The sequence below is a fragment of the Ictidomys tridecemlineatus genome, chromosome 11, assembly GCF_052094955.1.
Source record: "Ictidomys tridecemlineatus isolate mIctTri1 chromosome 11, mIctTri1.hap1, whole genome shotgun sequence".
Taxonomy (NCBI): Eukaryota; Metazoa; Chordata; class Mammalia; order Rodentia; family Sciuridae; genus Ictidomys; species Ictidomys tridecemlineatus.
The window spans coordinates 22,784,621-22,808,140 of record NC_135487.1 but is presented as its reverse complement, the minus strand read 5'-3'; the positions used below and the strand labels follow the sequence as shown (position 1 = coordinate 22,808,140).

Sequence of the window (23,520 nt, the reverse complement as noted above, 5' to 3'; positions counted from 1 at the left end):
TTGAGTTGACTGGGAGGCAGAGACGCTGAGCAGTTTTGAACTTGCATTTTTAGAGTCTCTCGGAGCCTTGTCTCTCTTACTAGTTGTGTGGCCTTAAGCAAACTGCCTAACTTCTCTGATCCTCAATTTCTACTTCTATGAGATGGAGGCGATAAATGCACCAACCTTGTGGATTGTTATGAGAATTAGATGATGAGATGCCTAGGAAATTCAAACCCAAACCCTGAGCCACTCCGGCACCTCTGGTCCTGAGTGTCTTCTGTTCATGGTCTCAGTGTTCTTCCCCGGGGTTGGCTTTGTTATGTAGGAGTTTATCAGTAGGTTCCTACTTCCTGACTGACCTGTCTACTGGGAGGAGACTTTCCGGCTGACTCTCCCACAATAGAACTAGGTGGCTGGGGGCCAGTCAGTCAGTCCCTCTCCCTGGACTTCTGTTTCCTGTTCTGGCAATTGTAGGGGTTGGGCCAGATGGTCCCTCCAGCCCCTTCCTGCTCTTGCCATCTGAGGAGGCAGGGAGGGGCCACTGGACACAGCTCTGGGTGAGGACATGAAGGCATGACTAGAGGCCTCGGATGGGGCAGTGACTACTCCATCCCCCATGCACCGGGCGCTGCCAGGCTCCGCACCCTGGAAGGCTGAACATTGGCTCCTCTCTCCTCATTTCCAGCCCTAGAAGATATCCCCATTCCCAGGTTGCAGGTGAGAAACGGGGGCACTGGAAGGTTCCCTGACATCCAGGGACACGGCTGGTGAGGGGCTTAGCAGAGCCAGCTTCTAACCCAGGTCTGCCTGGAAGAAGGTCCCCAGGGTGAGGTGGGACAGAGCTCAGACAGCCTCCTGTGTTCTCTCCCCTGGGCTCTAGGGTTTGGTTTTCCTAAGTGGGCGGCTCCCTCGCTCTGGGAACCTGGCCCGCCTGGGGAGAGCTCCCTGCCCTCGGCCTCTCTCCCCTCCCACCCTTTCAGGAAGAGCTCAGACCCAGGCCGGCCTCCTCCCTGGGCAGTTCATCCTGCAGAAGCCTGAGGCTGGTCTGTCCCTGCCTCTGTCCTAGGTACTGAGAGTGTGACAACCTCTCTGTGTCCCTGTCTGTCTCCCTGACTCCTGTATGTCTCATGGGTTGGGACTTGCCCCTCGTCCCTCTCCCCATCCCAGACACAGCAGCGTGTGAGACCCAGGACATGGAATGGGTGGATGAGGGTTCTCTTGCTCCTGCGGCCCAGCTCTCCTCATTCCCTGACTCCAAAATCAAGGAGAAATCTGTCCACGTCCCTCAGATCCTGAGCAGTGTGAGGAACGTGGCCTCCAATGCCCCTTCTCAGAGACACAGAAGAGCTGCCTGGGCGGCTGGGTCTGACGTGGGCCCACGGGGGTGCCCCAGGGGAGAGCTGTAGCACTGGGCCATCTCCTCCAACATCTGCCTCTCGGCCAGCCCATGTCCCCAGCTGGATAAACCCAAGGCCATCAGAGGGGGCCTGGGGAGCCCGCGGATCGAGTGCGAGTCCATGAGGATGCCTTTCAGCATCCCCTTCCCTAAAACGCTCCGTAGGAAGGGACTCAGGACAGCGGCATGCTGGCAGTAGCCACACTTGCTCCTGAGAGCTGACTGTGCCATCTCTTCCCAACTCCACGGCCAGTGACCTCAACAGCAGTAGCTTGAGATCCACTCTGGTGGGAGCATCTACACCATGGGAGTTGGCAAACCTTAGTGGAGCTTTTTTGATCTTTCTTTCTTTTTCTCTTTTCTTCCTTCCTAAAAATCACTTAGTCTAGTGATGGTGTGGCTAGTCTTCAGGGACGGGGACCCACACTTCTGCCTTTTCTTTTTTTTTTTTTTTTTCCTTTTTTTGGTATTGGGGAGCTAACCCGGGGACTCTCTGCCACCTCTGAAATACATCACCAAGACTTTTTAATTTTTTTAATTTTGAGACAGGGTGTCACTAAGTTGCTAAGATGAGCCCCCCCTTTTGCAGTCTTCCTGGCTTAGCATCCTGAGTTGCTGAGATTCCAGGTATACACCACCATGCCTGTCCTGTCTTCTTCTACTCTTCTAGTTTCATCTTGTGACTTCTGTCTTTACCTTTGTGCCTCATGGCCTGAGATGGCTGCTAGAGTTCCAGCCATTAAGCTCTCTTTTGTCACAAAACATGCTGCTCCCATTTTTCTCTCTTACTCCTGTTTTCATGAGTAGACTCTCCTCATCCTGCAATGTCACCTCTCATGTTACCTCCTTTGAAAGCCTTCCCTGACCAACTTTGCTAAATTCTCCTCCCGACCCTACACTTCTTTATTTTCTCTAGCGCACAGACCAAATTAGTAATTATCTTTATTTTTTATTATTTTTCCTGCTTATTGTCTTCTTCACCACACTGAAAGATCCCTGTGGGCAAGGACTGCCTATGCCTTGTTCTGTCAATAAATAGTTGTTAAATGAATAAGCAATAGTAAGCAAAGATAATTTTGTTTTTCACATTCTTCCCCTCACATGTAATGGCCTTTCTCCCAGGTTGCTACCCAGTCTGTAAAATTAGTTGAACCAGATGTTTGCTGAGGATCCTCCCTGCTCTGACGACATGACTGAGCGGGAGATGAATATGAACTGGTGGATCAGCCTCCCTGGTACCTCTCAGCCCAAGCTGGTCAGGGACCGCAGGGCCTGCTCAGAGGCTGTTTCCATGGAAATTCATTCACACAGCAAACTTTCTTGAGGCCCAGTTCAATGCCAGGCCGCTGGGTACAGGCTGTTGGGTACAGGCTGCTGGGTACAGGCCACAGGGAAAGGAAGCATCAAGCGCCTGCCCTGGAGGACTCACAGGCTAATATGAGGAGGAAGCTGGGACAGATAGGAAGAAAACTGGCTATGATACAATGGCTAGGGGCTCAAATTAGTGCAGACATCCAGATACAGTGGTGCATGCCTGTAATTCCAGCAACTCAGGAGGCTGAGGCAGGAGGATTGTAAGTTTGAGGCCAGGCCTCATTAACTTCGTGAGATCCTGTCTCAAAAATAAAAAGGACTGAGGATGTAGCTCAGTGGCAAAGCACCCCTGGGTTCAATTCCCAGCACCAAAAATAAATAAGTACAGCCAGCTAGACCCTCTGCTGGGGAGCATCTATCATCCCAATCTTTATCTGGCAAATACTGATTGAGGCCCCTGCTAGGAATTGTTCTGGGCACTAGGATAGAGCAGCAATCAAGCCAGTTAAGATTCCTGCCCTCATGGAACTCCCATTACATTGAAGGAAACAAGCAGGAAACACGCAGGTGAGTCAACAAGCAAGGCCATTCCAGGCAGTGGGAGGTACGGTGAAGACCCTGGAGCTGGGAATGTGACAGAGGTGCAAGCAGATGCCACTGTCCCTGGGGTGATCCCCCAGAGATGGCAACGGAATTGATAAGTCAATGATACAAAGGAGTCACTGTGAGAAACCCTTACGGTGGAGGGACAGCCAGAGGAAGCAGCAAATGCAGTGTCTTTAAGTTGGAGGGAGTGCAAGGTGCTGGAGGAGCAGGGCCAAGCTCACTGTGGCCGGAGGAGAGTCCTAGGGTTGGATGATGGAGACAACTGGAGGCAAGGTCAGGGGAGGGAGGCACAGGATTGACTCTGGTGCCAAAAAACACAGCAATACACATGAATAATAGGCAATGCAGTATTGCAATATTTCTTCAGTCAAAATTAATGCAAAAATTCATAATGAGCAAAATATCAAAATTTTAAACAAGGCCAACATTCATTAGCCATTCCTTGCTAAGCTACACTGGAACTTGAGACAAAGGAAATATAAGTAATCCTGATCATGTTTTTATTTCAAATGGTGATGTATTGTCTAGCGTAAATTTGTTCTTAATTATCTTGGGTGTTACCACTGTTGCAAACATGTCACTTGGCTTCAAGATCATGGTCTCCAGAACCAGATGTCTAGTTCTCATTCTGACCTTACCCTTACATGCTTGGTATGCTTTGTGGCCAGTTTCTTGACCTCTTTGTGCCTTTTTCCTCATCTAAAAGTAGAATCATAGTGCCTAGCTTAGGGTTACCCAGAAGCTCCAATGAATTAATAATAAGCCAAGTGCCGACAGAAGTGTCTAGCCCAAGCTGAGCGCTCAGTGTGGATAGTTATCCGGTTTCCCGCCTTGCTTCCCAAAGCCTTGCTGCCACCAAAGGTCTACTTCCAGAAGCAGCAGCTCAGGAGGGGCAGAGTGGGGATATGTGTGTGTGTGGCTTTTGCAAAACTCCTGGTGAAAGGTGAAAGGTGGGAACAGATTCTGGAGACATTTAAGATACAGACCCTACAGGACTTGGTGGTTGAAATGTAATTGACTCTGGTGCCAAGAAAACACAGCAATCCACATGAATGTTGACCAGAAGTGGGGCACAAAGCCAGGGTAATGCCCTGGCGTCTAGGAGGGCTGGACCATCCATCACCGCTGGATACCCTGGGCACGTGTCACCCAAGCCCCCAAGCCGGTCCTGTGTGTGTTTCAGAGGGAGCTGAAAGAGCAGCTTCAGGCCCTTCAGGACAGCGAGCGGGAGCACACGGAGGCGCTACAGCTGCTTAAGCGACAGCTGGCGGAGACTAAGGTGAGCCAGCTGGGCGTGGAGGCGGGGCTTAGAGGGGCGGGGTCATCTCAGGGAAGGGGCGGAGCCTCCGTCCACTCTGGGGCTTGGGGGGGGGGGCTGAACCTGGTGTAAAAGGCAGCCTCAGGGAGGAGGGGGAGGTTTCTGTAAAAGTGAATTGATGGGGACTAGGAGCAAGGAACCCACTCCAGACAACAAAGGGACTGAGCTGGGCCCTTTCTCCCTTTCCAATGTGGATGGAAGTTGCGGGTGAAATAGAGACCTTCGGAAACCTCCAGAATCCTGAAGGGCTAGAAAAATGTACCCAGTCTCCTTTTGTTCCGCCCTTATTGAACGTGCCCATGGCCCAAGGAAGCCACCCTGAGCTCAGGATGAGAGGGAATGCGAGGGTCCATTTCTCTCAGCTAGCGCTATTCTCCTCTTTTCTCCCCCATTATTGTTTTTCTTCACTGACCTCTTCCTCCCCTCACAGCCAGCCCTGGTGTCATTTCCCCTCTTGCACTCAGGCCATAGAGATGTGGACACAAAAAAGGTCGTTCAAAGCCCTGCAGTCTGGCTACAGCGCTGGGGATGCGGGGAGTTTTCCCTTGACCTGAGTGGAAGAATGTGGGTTCTGGTCCCACCACTGACTTTGGGTAAATTATACTCTTTCCTGGGTCCCCAGCCTTCCCATCCGTACAGCGAGGATCTGCGGGGCTCCATTCAGAACTTCAAGACTAGAAGTCCTCCCTCCCTTACCAAGTGACTCTACGTGAAATCTAGGGGCAGAAAGGAGCCTCGGGAATGCCCTGAGCCTCCAGAATTCAGCCCAGGGCTTACAGAGGCCATTGGAAACTCACATCTGGGCCCCAGCATAGCCACCAACCCACTGTGGGGTCTCGGGAGGGTCATGACACATATTTCTTCAGAGAACATTCCGGAATGCCTCTGGGTATAGCCCCTTAGTGGGAAAGAGATGAAAAACAGTCAGAGAACTATAGCCTCCTTGTTTCTTGCAGCCTCAGTTTCCCCAACTCTCTGGTAATTCTGTACCCTATGCTGAGAAGCAACTCAGAGCCTCTCTGGATGAGAGGGAATTCCAGGGTCCATTTCTCCCGACCAGCGGTTTTCTCCTCTCTTCTCCCCCATTATTGTTTTTCTTCACTGACCTCTTCCTCCCCTGCTTTCCTGTCCATCTGTATGCCTCTGGGGGGTCCTGTGGGGCCACCTCCCCCTCCAGTTCCCCCAGCCCTGCTTCCTGTCTGGACTGGGGTATTTATACAAGAAATGCCTATGGAGACTTGGAGGTCATATTTCACCTGGTGCCTGACTTTTGCTTTCCTATGGCGCCCGCCCCTCCAGTGACCCAGCCTGGGGCCTGTCTGATCTCCCTCCTCGGGTCCTGTGTTTTCCTTGGTTGACCCTGAGGGTGATGCATTCTTGGAAGGGTGTTTTTCTAAAAGGGCCACAGCTCCCCCAAGCCCCTGTGTGTTCCAGGCGGGGCATGGCGGACCAGGGATGGGAGCGGCTTTCCCAGCCAAGGACGAAAGCAGGCCGAACATTCCTCCATGCTGAGAACTGTGCTTCTGCTTCAGTGTCTTACCAAAGCCCACAGAATGTCACCTCCATCCCAGCAGGACTTGCCAAAACCTAGCACAATATCTGACATACAAACTGTATTTGTAGAAAAAGCACTGGGAGGGAGGGGGACTTTGGAAGTAGATGTTTTTTAATCCCAATTTTATCAGTGAGGTCACTGAGGCACAGAGAGGTTGAGGGACCAGCCTGAGGCCATACAAGCTAGTAAGTGGCCAACAGGGCACTTACTGCCCAGTTCTGCAGAGCCCAATGCACATTCCAGCCTCATGCTGGGAGGTCTCTGGGGTGCCTTCTGCAGGCCTAGGGCTTTGTGAAAGTCAAGTGGATAGATTGAGAGGACCCTAGGGGACATGCTCAGGGCTCCTGGGGTGGCTGTCAGTATGATGTGCCACTTCTGAGCTGGTCTTTCCCTGCTTCCACCTCTTTTTCTTTGTATTCTCTTTATCCTGGGGACACTGGATCCCCATTCTGGAAAGAAAATGGAGTCTCTGCCCAGCTGTGTGAAGTGATCATGAGCAAGGCCCTTTCTCCCTTTCTCAAGTAGCCCCTGACTTCCAGCCTCGTGCCAGGCCCTGGGGTGGGCAAAGGGCTGAGAAAAATGCCCTGGGGGCTGGGGCTGGGGCTCAGTGGTAGAGCTCTTGCTTAGCATGCATGAGGCACTAGGTTTGATTCTCAGCACCACATATAAATAAATAAAATAAATGCCCGTTGACAACTAAAAGAAAAAGAAAAATGCCATTCCTACCCAGGAGGGGTTCATGCACAAGTTGGGGAGACAATGTGGAGGACAATGTATCAAGAGAGTTTATAAAAGGCTCTGGGAATATCTAACTCCCTGAAAAGTTTAAAGAAGGTCTCTCAGTGGGTAGCTTTCAAGCTGGATTTTATAGGGTGAGTCGGAATTTGCCAAATGAATAATGGATTGGGAGGGGTCGTTCTAGGCATGCGGAAGTGCTGCGCAGCGATGTTAGGGAGGTCAGCTGGGAGCAACTTGACAGGAGCTTTTGGATGCCAGGCTAAGATATTTAGCATTTTGCTGTGATCCAAAGCCAGGGAAGGTCCTTAAACCCAGTATGGGCTGTGACCCAGCTTGTACTTGAGAAGGACCACTGGCAGTGAGCTTGTTGGCAAAGACTGGAGTTGACTTGGGGACTGAATGAGTTGGAGGGATGTGTTGGAGAGAGAGTTGGAAAAGTGATCCTGCACCAGTCCCGGCCCAGCCATCCCTATGGACTTTGGAGCCAGCCTCAGAACAGTAAGCAATAGATAAAGATGAGGGAGAGATGGGAAGGAGCTGGCCTGGATGTGTCCCGAGAAACCTGGGTGGCAGAGGAGGAGCAGCCAGAGATGGGATGCAAACCAGGACTTCCAACAGCAGAGGGTGGTCAGCAGGCAAACACTGCAGAGTGGTCTGGGAGGAGCCAGACCTGGTGGCCATGGGGCCTGGGGGCCTTTGGAGGTTAGCTCCAGAGGGAGGGAGGGGGAGGGAGATCCCATCCCCCCAGCAGCAGCAGCCTCAGCCTCCCTGGGTGAGGGGTTGGGGAAGCCAGCGGCAGCCTGGTTTCCCATCCCCAGGCTCTCCTCCATCCCCTCTTTGTCTGCCTGGCTCGCTGGGTGGGCATGCGCAGGGAGGCTGGCCAGCTGCCAGCAGCTCTTCCTGCAGGCGGGCAGCCACCACGGGAGGGAACAGGCCCTAATTGAGCCTTTGTGGAGCCTCCCACAGAGCCCAGGGCACTGAACACAGTGGGGTCTCTGACTCCGAGAACTGCCAGCCAGAATCCTGCAAAGTGAAATTGCAGAGGCAGGCCCCACATGCTGCCACATCCTGTGTCTTGCCTGACTTTCTCAGTCTTTCCCCAGGCCGCTCCCTCCACCTCTCCCCTGACCCCAAATGGTGCCTAGAGCTTCCTCGGGCCACCTGCCCTTGGGGACTCCCAGGACATACCCATTAGAATCAATCCCTTTGCAATAACCTGGCTATTTCTCCACACCTGGGACCCTGTCCCTAGGGGCAGGAACAACCCCTCATGTCCTGTTCACCACAGCCCTGTGAAATCATTTGCATTACCCCATTCATGGGTTGGAAAACTGAGGCTGATAGTGCTGAAGTTGCCACAGCTGGAGACACAGCTGGGACTCTTACCCAGGCTGTGGGGCACCGAAGCTGGTGCCCTTCACTGCCCAGTGCCCTTCACTGCCCCGTGCCCTCTTGGGCCTTGCAGTACCTGCATGGCATCAAGAACCACCTGTCCATGCTCACTTGCCCTGGCAGAGACCCTCACTCTAGTTCTTGTTCCTTAGCTGGGGGAGTCTCGGGGGTGTCAGAACAGGGGAGTGACCACCAGGGTCAGCCACGCACTTTGCAGTTTATGAAGCTCTCTGACCTCTGTGATCTCCTCTTCTTCCCTCCAGCCCCACAGGTGAGTCATTATAAAGAAAAACTAGGGCTGGGGGTGTAGCTCAGGGGCAGAGTGCTTACCAACAACCCTGAGGCCCTGGGTTCAATCCCCAGAACACAGGAGGGAGAGAGAAAAGGAAGGACAAAGTATCCCAGGCTGAAGACGTCATTCCACAGTGTCCCCTCTCCCTCCCCCAGCTTCCCTGTCCCTCCTGCCTCTGTGCCAGATATCTGGGCACAGTCCTCTTCCCTCTCTGCCTGCTACAAACTCATTGTTTCACCTGGACCACAGCCTTAGTTTCCTAATGGGCCACACTAACTGCTGTCCCCGCGACGCCAGGGCTTCTGTACCGGCATCCTCGAGTGCCTGCCAGGCCCCCTGCATAGCCTTTTCCCACCCTCCCTCTCTGCCAACGAGGCTCCCGGCTTCCTCTTCTCACCTGGGTTCCCCCCATCTGCGCCCGCTGCCATAACCCCTGACCACTGTCCCCGCAGTCTTCCACCAAGAGCCTGCGGACCACCATCGGCGAGGCCTTTGAGCGGCTGCACCGTCTGCTGCGAGAGCGGCAGAAGGCCATGCTGGAGGAGCTGGAGGCGGACACGGCCCGCACGCTGACCGACATCGAGCAGAAGGTCCAGCGCTACAGCCAGCAGCTGCGAAAGGTGCAGGAGGGGGCCCAGATCCTGCAGGAGCGGCTGGCAGAGACCGACCGGCACACCTTCCTGGCCGGGGTGGCCTCCCTGTCTGAGAGGTACGTGCCACCTGTGCGAGGCGGCGGTGGTGGAGACAGATGGGTTGTCAGCAGAGAACTTGATCATGCACGTCTCCATCGATCATTTATGGAAGACCTACTGTGTGTCAGAGCTTGGGCGAAAGGCTCCATGCATCTATGTTTAATATTTTCTGCCATTAATGTACAAGTAATAGCAATGTCTGTGATCACGTGGTAGGTACCTGTATTATATCTTATGTTCTTTATGTTATATAGCATATCACTGTCGTCCCCATTTCACACATGTGGCAACTGAGGCACAAACAAGCCAGATCGATTGGCCAAGATCTGTCGGCTACTAGGTGGTGGAGCCAGGATTCAAGCCCAGGCTTCTCTGGCTTCAAGGCCACCCTTGGTAATAATACTTAGTTATTGGGATCAACACTGGTCATAGCCTCATGCCCATGGCATTGGCCCTGAGCCATATACTGTGCTAAGCATTCTGTCCGCTGTGCCATGTAACCCTCATGACAATCCTAGAAGGCAGGTTCTAGCTCGTGCCCATTTTATAGATGAGAAAACTGAAGGTAATAGCTAGAGAGGTCTGCAGTGGCACAAGCAGGCACCTGCACCTGAGTCCCACAGCCTTCTCACTCATGACCTCACCCTTTGCCAGCTGCCCTGAAGGTGGTCATGGGGCCCCAACACCGGGCAGGTACCTAGTCCCCTGTGCAGCCTTCTCTCCTGCTGTCCTTCCAGGCTCAAGGGGAAAATCCACGAGACCAACCTGACATACGAAGACTTCCCCACCTCCAAGTACACGGGCCCCCTGCAGTACACCATCTGGAAGTCCCTGTTCCAGGACATCCACCCAGGTGAGGTTCCCCTGTCCCTCCCCGAGAGGCCGGCAGGCGGGTGGGGGCACAGGTAGGAATGGTCTCTGGTGGGCTGAAGCCAGGCAGCACCTGGTCCTAGCCCGCCGGGCCCCAGATCCTAAACACAGTCTGGGGGCAGGGCAGGGGGGGACCCAGGGTGCCTTCCTGAGCTTGCTGTGCCCCAGGACCTGTGCTGGGCACTGCGCAGTTGCTCATCCTGAGGGATCCTCAGAGGACTCCGTGAGGCCGTCCCATCCCCGGGGAGCTGCAGGTGCTCCTTCACCAACGACAGAGTCACCTCTCAGTGACCCATCTGGGGTGAAAATGCCTTTAACAGCTCACCTGCAGAGCATCCCCTTAGCAAGGCACCGAAAGAGGATTATTGGTTGTTTCTCCTTGGGATCATGTGACTAACCGGCCCCCAGTTTGTGCCTCTGCCCAGAAACACCTGAGTGTCATACCACACGTGACCAACCCTGGGAAGAGATCAAAAGTCAGAATTTGAAATAACATTTCTCCTGAATGCCTATCGTTTTCACACTAATATAGGTTTAAAAAAAAAAAAAAAACATCAATTGGGGGCCTTGTGTACCAAGGCCCTGGCACTCCAGCAAGTCACTGGATACACGTGGTACATATCAAGCCCCTTTCTCACACCAGACACTGTTCTAGGTGCTGGAGGTGGAGTAGTGAGCAAAACAGGCAAAAAATTCCTGTCCTACAGATCTTACATTCTAGGGTATGAGAAAGTAAACAAAAGTGAATAAGTAAAACAAAAATCAAATACACATCGTGCACTATGGTACATTAGATGTTGATAGGAGAGAGATTTTAGATAAGGGTGAGGGCATGGAAGGAAAGACCTGAAGGAAGGAGGGTGAGTCATGTGGGTATCTGAGGGAAGGGGGCTCCTGGCAGTGAGAACAGCAAGTGCAAAGGCCCTGGGGCAGAAGCATGACTAGCATGTTCAAGGAACAGTAAGGAGCCAAGTGTGGCTGGAGTAGAGTGAATGAGAGGGAGGGTGAAGAAAAGGTCAGGAAGGCAGCAGTAGCCAGACCACAAGCAGACCCTCCTCCAGGTTTAGCCACACCGAGATCATCCATGACCTTGGCGAGAGCTATTTTGGTGGCGCAGTGGGACAAAGGCCTGATTGGAGCCCATCCAAGAGAGAAGTGCAAACAGCAGGTGGAGACGACGCTTTCAAGGAACTTTACATACAGGAGGGAGAGGGACTGTTGAGTGGCTATTTTTGTAAGAGAGAAGGAATAGCCGCCTGCTCATGGATTGATGGCAAAGAGGCAGTAGAAGGGCAGAATCAAGAGGCAGAAGCTGGATGCGGTGGTGCACTCCTGTAATGCCCGTGACTCAGGAGGCTGAGGTAGGAGGACTGCAAATTCAAGGCCAGCCTCAGCAAGTTAGGGAGACCCTGTCTCCAAATTAAAAAGATAAAAAGGGCTGGGGATGTAGCTCAATAGTAAAGCGCCCCTGAGTTCAATCCTCAGTACCAAAAAATAAATAAATGAATAAATACAAAAAAGAGGGAGAGAATTGTGGAAGCCATGGCCTTGGTACTGTCCCTGGCGTGGTCTGCTGCTTGCTGAGGGGTGGCCTCTGCCAGGAGCCTACGCAGTCTATCTCCAAAAGCCTGGAGAGGGTGGAATATGGGCAGCAGAGCAAAGTGGGAGCTTGCAGGAAGCATCCTCTGATGGCATCACCTCCCAATGAGGTGGGAAGTGAAGCTGTCAGCTGAGATGAGGAGGAGGTGGTAGGAGGTTTGCAGAGAGAGGAGGAAGCAGGTTTCTAGTGCATTAGCTGACCCTGGGCCTGGGAGGTCAGTGCTTTCCCGAAAACCACACAGCTGCACCACAGGACAGATTCAAGCCTCAGGCAGTGAGGACCCCTGATTGTGCCTGGGTCAGCACCTGCCCTTGAGAGGTGAGATACAGATAAAGGAGGGAATTCCCCCTAAGAGGTAGGTACCTTCACGAAGAAACTAAGGCACAAAGCTGTTAGAAGCCTGTCCATGGTCACAACCTATAAAAGGTACAGCCAGCCTTCAGACCCCCAGGTCAGACCCCAGAGCCTGTGACCTTACCAACTCAGCTCACCAGCCATTCTCCAGCCTGATACACCAGCTGCACCTGGGAAGACTGAGGTTCAGAGAGGCTCACTGTGTTTCTAAGGTCACACGGCAGTCAGAGTTCTCCCACCTGTCTGGATTATTTTTTTTTTTTATTCTACAAACAATAAAAATCCTTCAAGACATCCTCAGGAGTCAGGAGAGAAAGGCAAGCAACCAGATCTCAAGAGTCCAGTGGGACAAGGCTATGACCGGGGACTCCCGGGTACCACGGACACCCAGAAGGGGCAACAGGAGGCTGGGGGTGGAGTTGGCGGGAGGCTGGGCAACAGATGCTGTCTGAGCTGAGTGCTGAAGGCGAAGGAGCAGGGGTGGGCAGGGCCATGAACGACCCCAGGGCAATCACAGTTGAGTCCCTGAGGGATGGAGAAGCGCTAGGACAGTCACTGAGAGGGTGCTGGACCACAGAGCCAGGCTCCCTGCCGGTGACTGAAGGCCTCGCCTGATATGTCCTTACTGACCTCCTCGGAGTGACGCGGGCTCAGAGCCGGTTCTCTGCTCTCCTCTGCTCTCCTCTGCTCTCCTCTGCTCTCCTCTGCTCTCCTCTGCTCTCCTCTGCTCTCCTCTGCTCTCCTCTGCTCTCCTCTGCTCTCCTCTGCTCTCCTCTGCTCTCCTCTGCTCTCCTCTGCTCTCCTCTGCTCTCCTCTGCTCTCCTCTGCTCTCCTCTGCTCTCCTCTGCTCTCCTCTGCTCTCCTCTGCTCTCCGTGGGAAAGGAGGCAACAGCTGGAGCAAGGGTCCACTTCCTAGCAGCCTGGGTAGGAGTTCTGGGCTGCCCTCCTGGGATAGAGGCCACAGCATGCTCCCACCCCTGGGGAACCCCACACAGGGACCAGGAGATTGAGGGCCACTGGAGGGAGGCAGGAATCCCGGCCGCTGTTCTCCTGAGCCGCAGGCCGGGGGAGCCCCTTGTGCAGGAGGCCTGAGAGCTCTGAGCCTCAGTGTCCACCTGCTCTATCCCTGTCAGCCCAGAGAGACAGGCTGGGCCTCTCCTCCTGCCGTTCAAGAGCCCCCTCATCCTCCCATCCATATCCCACTCAGCTACACTGAACCCCCTTCAGGTCTTAAGTGAGCCCTGTTCTCCCTCCTCACGCTCTTTAGAGCCTCACGCACCATCCTCAGTCCTTACGGCCAGCTCCTGCTTTCCCTTCGTGTCTTAAACACCTGTGCTGAGAAGCCTTCCTGGATTTCTCCACAGGGCCCTGCTTCAGCTTTCCTGGTCTCACTGTTTGGCCACCATCTGTGTGGCTGTCTCTCTCTCTCTCCAGACTGTGAGCTCTGAAGGCTCAGGGCCCAGGGTTGATTCATCCCCAGCAGCCAGCACAGTCAGTATGTGTTGATGAATGAAGAAGACAATGAAGCAGAAGTCCACTTCTGCTTCCAGAATGGTGCTGAGTCTATAATAGGTGCTCAGTAAACCGCTGAGAGAAGGAACTCACTGTACAGTATGAGACAAGTCCCTTCCTCCCCTGAGCCTTAGCTTCCCCTTCTGAATGACAGTATTCCTTCTGGGCTTCTTCACATGGGGAATTGCTGACTGCCCAGGGGCAGGGTTTTTCCACCTTCAGTGCCACTGACTTTAGGCCTTGGGGGCACTTTCCTGGGCACAGCAGGATGCTTAGCAGCGTCCCTGGCCTCTAGCCACTAAATGCTGTAGCCCCCCCCCCACCCCCCCACCCCTGTCTTAACAACCCAAGGTATCTCTGGACGTGACTTAATGTCCCTTGGGAAGCAAAACTGCCCCCGCCGAACAGTGCCTGCAGTCAAGCTGAGGCAGCAGCTGTGTGCCCCAAACATCCCACCGGGAGCAGAGGCCCCGGGACTTCAGAGAGCAGTGATCCTGTTGGCTGGGCCCCTTCCTTTGTCTGTGAGGCCTGTGAAGTCACTCTGGCTCCTCTGCCAGCACCAGAGCCCTTTATGTCCAAATGGAGCGGTGCCCCTAGGGACCTAGCCCACAAGTTCTAGCAGCTTCCTGCCCGCCCCTCCCCTATGGCCCTGGCTTCCTATTGGGTCACTGGAGAACCCATCTACCACCTGTCAGGCCCCTGCCCCACCCACCCCTGGCCTCACACTAGGAAGCCCTCCCCTCTCTGCCCTCCCCTACCTGGCCTGCTCCCCACAGGGCCAGGCCACCTATTGTCCCAAGGAACCAGACACTGCTCCTCTCCCTCCTGCTGCCTCCCCACTCCCACCCCACCCCCAGGCAGCCCTCTCCCCACCTCCTGCTCATCTGAACAGTCATTTTGAGTCCCAGTGTTTGGCTGCCTGACCAGGGGACCCAAGGCAGGGCATCCCCATCTGAGCCTTAGTTCCTCACCTATACAACAGGGAAAGTCCCATTGGCTTCCCAGGTTACACATGAGAATTAAATTAAAATTGGGGACAATAATCCTATAACTTAGTAAGTACCTGGCCCTCTCAGGGTTCCTCAGTCCTGCTGAACAGGCTTTCTGGAGCCACATGAAGGAAAGAATATGATGTGAAAAGCTCACGTTCTAACGCTGCTCCACCCCAGATGGCAACCTCAGCAAATCGCGTAACTCACTCGAAGAGCCTCAGTTTTGTCCTCTGGAAAATGGGGGTATAGTAATTTGTGCTCTTAGGTATGCAGATGTTTTGTGGTGCCCGCCCAGGCAGCTGCAGGCTGAGTAGGTGGGAGGACTCGGGGACCTGAGGCCTGGTGTTAAATGCCTGGCTGCAGAAAAGCACTGACATATTTCCTGTCCTGTCAGGCCTGTGCAGCTGGCCCCGCTGTCCTTGAGAACAAAGAAACAAGCCATGGGGCTGCCAGGCTGCCCAGTGCTGGTGTCGAGCCGTGCCTCGGGAGGGCTTGCTTTGTGGTAGGCGACCAGAGGCCAGGACATACTTCCTGGGGCCTCCATAGTCCCAAATGCCATTTGACTTGGAGGTCTCAGAGAGGCTTCGAGGACCAAGACGCATGCTCAGCTCTCTGTGTTTACAGGTTCAGAGTCCCACGACCTAGAAATGAGCCCCGACCTGTAAGACAGTGAGCCCAGAGGACTGCCTTTGTAGGATCTGTCACCTCTCCCGAGGGTCAAGGAGGGATGAAGTCCCACAGGCAGGGACTGGCTTCCCAGTGGGGGAGAAGGTGTTGCCATGCCCCCTCTGGCCTTGCCCTTGGGACTGGAAAAGCCTCCCTAGGATCCAAGCACCTCTCCCTAAGGAGAACCCAGGCCTCGCCTGAGTCCTACCCAAAGAGTGGCAGGCCCTGCCCTCCTCCACCTGCAGGACTGGAGGTGGGGATCAGGATTTCCTCTGCCCTGCAGGCGCCTCTCTGTTCACCTTCCCAGAACCACCGGGAGCCCTTGGAGCCCTTCCCAGTGGCTCAGAAGTGAGTGGCCCATGTGGCCCTGGAGGCTTGAGAGTCTGAAGCTGTTCCCAGGCCTGCCTGCCAGTCCCCCCCACACTCAGGTCTCTCTGCTCCAAGCTCGCCTTTCTAGCTGTTGCTGGTCCATCATCCCAAACGCCTCAAATAGGAGGGCCACATTCTCCAGGACACTTAGAGCTGTGGCCACCATCTCCCAGGCAGGGACTCGCCCCCCCCACCCCTCCCACCCCTCTGCACAGACACCCCTCTGCCCGTAGGGGTGACCCCATCTGCATCTGATTAAGTTCTTGGCTCCCTGGCCCCCCTCCACCCACACACTCCTCCACCTCCTCCCTCCACACCCCTCTGTGGGAACTGCCCACATTCCAAGAGGCAGGAGACTTCTAGCTCTGACCAGCTGCCCTGGGACCAGTCAGACTGTGGGCAAAGCCTTCATCTGATGACAGCCAGTGCCTTTCATCTCCTGGCTCCTCTTCCTCCATCATTCCTCCTCATTCCTCCTCCTCATTCCTCCCAGATGGAGTTTTTTTTTTTTTTTTTGACCCCTCTGTTCACAGAGCTCACTGTTTGCATAGAGCCCTCAGGTTCCCAAAAGTAGGAGAGAAGAAAGGAAAGTGCAAAGCTGAGTTTATTCCTGACCGAGATGGTGGCAGGAGCTTGCTGCAGGCCGCGGTCGGCTTGTTAGTGGGTGAATGAACAGGAGCACGGTTCAGGGATGGGCATCACTCCCAACAAGGACAGTCACCATCAATGAGCCGTTTTACTTCTCTGTGTGTGTGCAGCCCACAGAGGCAGCAGAGTTAGGGGGTAGTGTGCCAGCCCCGTCACACTGCTCCACCAGATAAGGAAGGCCAGAGGGACGTGGATGGTGAAGTCCTTCACTCTGTGAAACATGTGGCAGGATCCCCTCCTCCCGCATGTCCTCTCCTCTCTCTTGCTCTGACCTGGAAATGGCCATGGGACCTAAGGGGGGAGCAGGTCCCAGGTTCCCCTCTCCTTCTGGCTTGTTTATCAGCTCCCTGGGGAGACAGAGTAAACAGAGGTCTTGACAAGAGTTCTTGAGACTTGAGATGAGACCTGCTAAGCCGGTATGGCCAGCCCACAGGCAGGTGACCCAGCCTGCACCACCTGCCCAACAAAAACAGGGTCAACCTGGTTTGGTGAGCATTTCCAGAAGCCTAGCCTGTGCCAGGTCCTGTGCTGAGCCCTGGGCACACAGGGGAGGGCCGAGGTCAGGAGGATCCAGTCCTTACCCTCCTGGGGCAAAGATGTGAGCACTGGGCCGTGGACATGGCTCAAGAATTTCAGAGGCAGGGGAGCACGACTCCTAGCCACCAGGAAGAGCCCCCTGAACCTGGTCATGCCAGCAAAGAGGAGGCAGGGGAGGAAACTGTGGGGCAAAGGCTTTGGGCCTGAGTGAGGTGGGGCAGGGTGAGAGATGGGCAGCGGGGAGGGCCGGGCCAGACTGGGCTGGCATTGCTCAGTCCTAGCTCCGCCAGTATCTGCTGACCTGACTCCTCTCTGGGTCTCAGGTTTCCCCTGTCAAATGGAAGAATTGGCTTAGAACTAGAGATTTTTTTACTTTTTCAGCATATTTTCTACTTTTCATATTAAATAATTTGTGATGTTACAAAGATCATAATCTCATCACCATTTCAAGTATACATGTGTGTGTCCACATATGCACACTATACATACACATATTTATATACATACACTCACATAATGGAAAATAGAAGGAAATTATTTATAATAAAATATTTTACATGTCAACGTGTAGAAGTTCACTCAGAACCACATTAGAAAACATAAGTAATTCCAGTGCTCACTTTATAGGTAAAACACCTTCTGCTTCAAATGCAGTCCTATATAGACAGATTTTTATCAGTGGTCTTGCCCTTAGAGATGTATTTTCCAGAAAAGCGAACAATTCTTAGTTAAGTCCCAAACAAACAAACAAAATGTAGCCAGGTGCAGTGGCACACACCTGTAATCCCAGCTACTTGGGAGACTAAAGTAGGATCTGAAGTTCGAAGCCACTTTGACAATTTAGTGAGACCCCATCTAAAAATAAAAAAGGGCTATGATTGTAGCTCAGCAGTAGGGCCCCTTGGGTTCGATAAAAAAGAAAAAAAAAATCAGCCAGGCACATGCCTATAGCAGCTCTGGAGGCTAAGGCAAGAGGATTGTGAGTTCAAAGCCAGCCTCAGCAATTTATCGAGGCCTTGTCTCTAAATAAAATATAAAAAGGGCTGAGGATGTGGCTCAGGGGTTAAAGCACTCCTGGGTTCAATCTCCCTTACAAAAAAAAAAAAGAAAGAAAGAAAAGTCAGTTTTCCCTGAGTTTGGTAATTGTATTCCAAAATATACAGTGTATGTACAGTATGCAAAAAAAAATTCATATTTATACATGAAGTGGAGTTTGTAGTTTCATATCATTATAAAGAAGACTTCATCCACATGAAGGTGTGGTGGGACATTTGAAAATCCCTGGTGGGGGGATGTGATGGATTGTCCTGGTCATTTCATTCTGTGGTCCCTGGATCCCTCTTATCAGAGACAACCCAAACACCCTCACAAATTCCCACATTACCCTCTAGGGGGCAGTAGTACCTGAAAAATCTTTAACCAACCTCCCTGGCAGCTCTGAAATTCTGGACCTCATTCTCGTTAATTCTACAAATATTTGTGGAGTGCTCACTACCTGCCTTGCCCTGAGCATCAGGCAGTGACCAAGCAGCTATGGCCCCTGATCTCTTGAGGCTTAGTGTAAATCTGGAAGGACCTTAGCCATTACCCTTCCTTTTTACAGAGAAGGAAGATGAGGCCCAGAGAAGACAAGCTTTTATTTCGAAGTCACACAGCAAATCAATGGCCTCCTGGGGGCCCCCCAGAATCCTGTATGCAGGGAGACACCGCACAGTGGGTCCACAGCCTTCTCTCTGCTGACCTCTCCCTCTTTCATCCCTCACAGTGCCAGCTGCCCTGACCCTAGACCCTGGCACTGCCCACCAGCGCCTGATCCTGTCTGATGACTGCACCATCGTGGCCTACGGGAACCTGCACCCACAGCCCCTGCAGGACTCGCCAAAGCGCTTTGACGTGGAGGTGTCGGTGCTGGGCTCTGAGGCCTTCAGCAGTGGCGTCCACTATTGGGAAGTGGTGGTGGCGGAGAAGACCCAGTGGGTGATCGGGCTGGCGCACGAGGCCGCGAGCCGCAAGGGCAGCATCCAGATCCAGCCGAGCCGCGGTTTCTACTGCATCGTCATGCACGACGGCAACCAGTACAGCGCCTGCACCGAGCCCTGGACGCGGCTCAACGTCCGGGACAAGCTGGACAAGGTGGGCGTCTTCCTGGACTACGACCAGGGCTTGCTCATCTTCTACAATGCCGACGACATGTCCTGGCTCTACACCTTCCGGGAGAAGTTCCCCGGCAAGCTCTGCTCCTACTTCAGTCCCGGCCAGAGCCACGCCAACGGCAAGAACGTGCAGCCCCTGCGCATCAACACGGTGCGCATCTAGTCCAGGCCTCCAGGCCGCTGCAGCCAGCAGGAGCCCCGCCTGCACACCAGAGGTCCAGGCCCAGGCGCCTCTGCCCGGTCACCCGCAGACCTCAGGCCATTTGTTCGCCCTGGGGCCTCCGTTGCCCTGTGTGTGACATGGAGGTCGTGCTCCACGAGTCCTAAGCTCTCTTGAAGCATTAAAGTTCTGTAAGCTCTGACCTTGATGAGGATGTGACATGGCTTCTCCTCAAGGCAGTCCCCACCCAGCCCTTATCCCCAGCCCCTCAGGGAAAGGGCACTACCTCCCTGTGTCTCCTCCTGCCCAGCTGCCTGGCCTTGGGATGTGTCAGATGTGGTCAGGAGTTGGCAGCCTGAAAGACACAGAATCCTCAAGTCTCATGGCCTAAGTCTTGCCCCTGACCAAGCTAGTGATGGTCATTTTACCCTTGACCCCAGCCCACCAAGGACACAGGCAGTAGCTGGTCCTAGGGTTGTCACAGAACCCCCCCCTCTCAACCCCCGCCCACCTCTACCAAGAGCTGTAAGGCTCCACTTTCCCCACTGTTGTACAAAGCAGAGACCATGCTGTAGCCTGTGGGAAGGCACCGAGTAGTTGAGGCCACATGTTAGTTACCATGTCACCACCTTCCTGCCCAAAATCTGAGGGCAGAATGAGGGCACCCTGGAGACCCAGGTAGAGCACAAGCTAATGGTACCTGCAGGACAGCAAGCATCACTGAATGACAAAGGTCTCCAGCAGCTCTGGACTCTGGTCCAGCTACCCCTTGCGGCCAGGCCTCTGTGACCTGCTAGGGTACAGAAAGGCTGCTGGGAGCAGTTATTTTAATCAGGACCTGAGCACTGGGAGGAGCTGTTAGCTCAGACACACACATCCCCTTCAGACTTGGCATCTATCTTACTTAGGATCCTGCTGCAGAAACAAGAGCCACTTTAGCTGGCTGAATTAGGTAAGGATTCATTACCAGCTCCCTGGGAGTTTGCATCAGAAGGGAGCAGTAGAGTCCTTGCTGAATTTCCAAGAAAAATTCCCAGCTGCCAGACTCATCCTGTCATGACCAGGGAAGCTGTTCCCCCCTGCAGGAAGCTACTGTATCAGAAGCCGCAGACTGCAGCACTGTGCCCCCTTTGCCACCGTCCATGCCAGCAAATGGATGTCCCAAGGCCTGCCTCTTCCACTAACTCAGGTCCCCAATCCATATTTCTACAAGGGATTTGCTACCTTTACTGCAAGGGAGTCTGGGAAATGTAGTTTCCCTCTTTCCAGCCCCAGCCATGCAAAAAAGGGCACTAGAAGAAATTTAGCCTGCAAGCTGAGCAAGCCCATTGCATTTTCTGCCACAGCATCCATCGTGAAGCGCTCCTGCAAGAGGACTTCACCTTCATGGGACCATGAGGTCCAGGAGAGTCCCCAGGTCTGCTATGTAGAAAAGGCTTCATCCCACCTTGGCTTCGAAGCAACAGAGCCCGGAGGTGCCCTGCCCTACCTAAAAGCAGCAACCTGAGAATGTGCTTGCAAGATCGCACTGATTTCTCACAAGCCCTGGCCTTTCTTTCTAGTCCTGAGGCCTCAACTCTGTACTTGGGGTCTCAGCACACCCATCAGAAAGGAGCCCAAAGAGCCGAACTTGAGGGGCTCCCACTCCCAACGGCCATGCACTCAGGCCTTCCCTGAGTAAGAGTAAACCTCAGCCCTGCCCAACCCCTCAACTCCAGAGTCTGGGCCTCCCCCAGCAGTATTTTTATTTAAAAATGTTTCCCATTTGTGAGTTATGATAAATTTGTATTAAATTAAAGTTACAGGACTCCAGTGGTCAGTTCCATTCATTCTGACAAACTTGTCATTCATCCCAGGGAGTAAGGGTATGTTAGAATGGCCAATCCACAAAGCAGCCCTGCCAGGTAGATGGCATTCTGCTCATTCTTCAGAGAAGGCAAAGCAAGTTCAAGGGAGAGGGTGTGACTGCCAAGTGTCCTAGAGTCCACACTAGAAAGACCTGGGTTCTAGGCCAATACACCACAACTCTGTCACCAGCCAAGGACGATCAGTCTTTGCCTGGGACAGTGGGGATATCCTTGGGAGCAGACAGAGCTCACAAGACAGTGGCAAGTCTGATCTCTGGAACTACAAGGACTTGGCCTCAAGTTCAGGCTCCATCACTGTGTGACTTTAGAAAAATGACTTAAATTCTCTGGGTCTTACTTACCCCACAGGGAAAATGGGAATCATAACACCAACCTCACATGATTTATTGGTAAGCTATAAAGACAGTGCACTTGAGGAAGAGTCAGTGTCTGGAGCGCGTGGGTTTCCTGAACCTCTGTACTGGCTCTGACCCTGAGAAGTCCCTCTTCCTCCTTGTGCCCTGTGAGGAGCGTGGGACCATGGAGTCCAGCAGAGTCCCCATGTCTGCTATGTAGAAAAGGCTCCATCCCACCTCTGATTGATGGAGACGCAGCCTGGCCAGGAGCCAGGGTCCCGCACATGGGCACAGGCTGTGCATGCTGGCAGCAGCAAGACCCAGACCCCTCTGTATTTGTAATGCAATGTCCTTGGGACCAGAGTCCTAGGCCCAGCCTTGGCTTGTCACGGTCCATTCCTCCACCTCCTCACCTGCAGGATGAGGGAGGTGAGACCCAATGCTCTGAGGCACTGGGTAGATCTTATCTGTGGCCTAGAGGGAACCCCCTCCCACCCCACCAGGTTTCTGTTCTCATGACTAAAAGGCTCAGGGGTCACTCCAGTAAAACTGGGCTGACTGGGCTGTGCAAAATAACCACACAAGAGACACAAATACCTTTTTCTTTGGGGTCACTGTGACAGCTCCTCTGACCTTAAGGCTCCACGGGAAGAGAGAGGGAGAGCACAGGCCGACCCCTTTTACTGAGGAGAAGCTATTCAAATGAGGCAAGGGGTCAGGTTTCAGGGGACTGAGTCTGTCTTCATGATGTCCACTGTCAGCAGGTTGACTGACACCTGGGTAGGCCACACCCAAGGGCACAGTAAGAGAAGGGGACACACACAAGGCACTTCCATGGAAGATTCTATCGTAAACAGGGCAAGGGGTTATATTACAAAGGAACAGGTGAGCATAGCTTCACCCATGGGGCTGTAGCAAGACACACCCATGCACGAGACACCGACTCTCGAACCCAAGAAGGGTGGGGAAAGCTCTGCCACATTTCTGCGACTGAGCACCTCAGCACCCAGACGGGGAGTGTGACTCAGTCACATGCAAGGTTGGTCTCCCACACCCCCCCCAGATCCTGACTATAATTGTAGGGAGGGGGTGCAAATGAGGAGCAACAGCAGGGTAGATGGAGGGCCCCTGATTAGTCCCTGGAGAGCAGCCCAGTTTGCAGCTATATGTGTGTGTGGGGGGTGATTTAAAGACTAGAGTATCCACAAGACACCCCAACCTTTCAAATCCCTGTGGCTCCCCCCCCCAGACCCTTCCATTATGCCCTTGTCTTTTCCCTCCATGGATGTCTGCTCTGTCTTCTCCCTTGGGGCAGGAACATCCCCTCCAGGGCCATTCCTGCACTTCCCCCTCAGCTCAGCACCAGGTCCAAGAAGTGCTGGCCACTCCCAGCCTTCACTGTTTCCAATAGGGTAACTGTAGGGACCTTGTCTGCATGCCCACCTGGGGACTCCAGGCAATTAGGGTGCCACCAAGAGATAGGATTGCACTAGTGTCCAGAGAATTACCGAATGAAAAATGGGAGCTATCAGGCTGATACCAGGAACCTCATCCACGTTGAAGGCAATTAAGAGGATGGCAGAGGCAGCCGAGTCCTGGCTGGAGGAGGATCAGCATGGATCTCATCCAAGGCAGGAAAGGCTTGACTGATTAGCAGCAACCCCCTCTGAGTCCCCTATATGTAGTCAGCAAACAAAGTGCTGGTACATTTTACACTTCAACCATTGAGACAAGCCCATGGGGTTAGTGTCATTATCTGGGGGTTTGAGCAAGGAAGCACTGCTTCTCAGGGGACTGGCAGCTATTACTGAGCAGAGCAGGAAATCAAACCAGGTCCATCCAAAGCTAAAGCCAACTGCTCCCTGGACCTCTCCTGAAATGCTCTTCAGCTTTGAGGACTGCTTCAGCAACAGGCAGCGGCCACCAGATCCGGAATCCCCTAAGCTTCGAAGTGAGCTTAAAACCAGCCCTCATGGGGTTGTGCAATTGAGAGTCAAGTCTCAATGACCAGCAAAGTGTCTCCTTGGTTCAGGGGTGGACTCAGGAAGACCTTGTGTGACTGTAAGCAAGACCCTCTCCTGCTGGGCCTCAGTTTCCCCACGCCTACTAAGGACAGGGTAGGATCTAGTCGTTGATTGCCAGGGTCCTAGCACTGATGGTCCAGAATCCAG

General features: G+C 53.5%; 1 protein-coding gene across 2 annotated transcripts in view; it reads left to right on the top strand.

Annotated features, from left to right (window-relative positions):
- Trim62 (tripartite motif containing 62) overlaps positions 1-20,953 on the top strand; it is a 30,125-nt gene extending 9,172 nt beyond the window's left edge. Inside the window, exons 2-5 of one of the 2 annotated variants that reach the window (XM_005317777.5) lie at positions 4,482-4,577; positions 9,046-9,302; positions 10,023-10,138; positions 18,599-20,953. In XM_005317777.5, the coding sequence (XP_005317834.1) occupies positions 4,482-4,577; positions 9,046-9,302; positions 10,023-10,138; positions 18,599-19,149 (1,020 nt within the window). In that variant the 3' untranslated portion in view covers positions 19,150-20,953. Of the gene's footprint in view, positions 1-4,481; positions 4,578-7,662; positions 8,573-9,045; positions 9,303-10,022; positions 10,139-18,598 lie in introns of those variants that run through there. The other variant, XM_078025868.1, reaches the window with a different exon arrangement.
- The last annotated feature ends 2,567 nt before the right edge of the window (positions 20,954-23,520 follow it).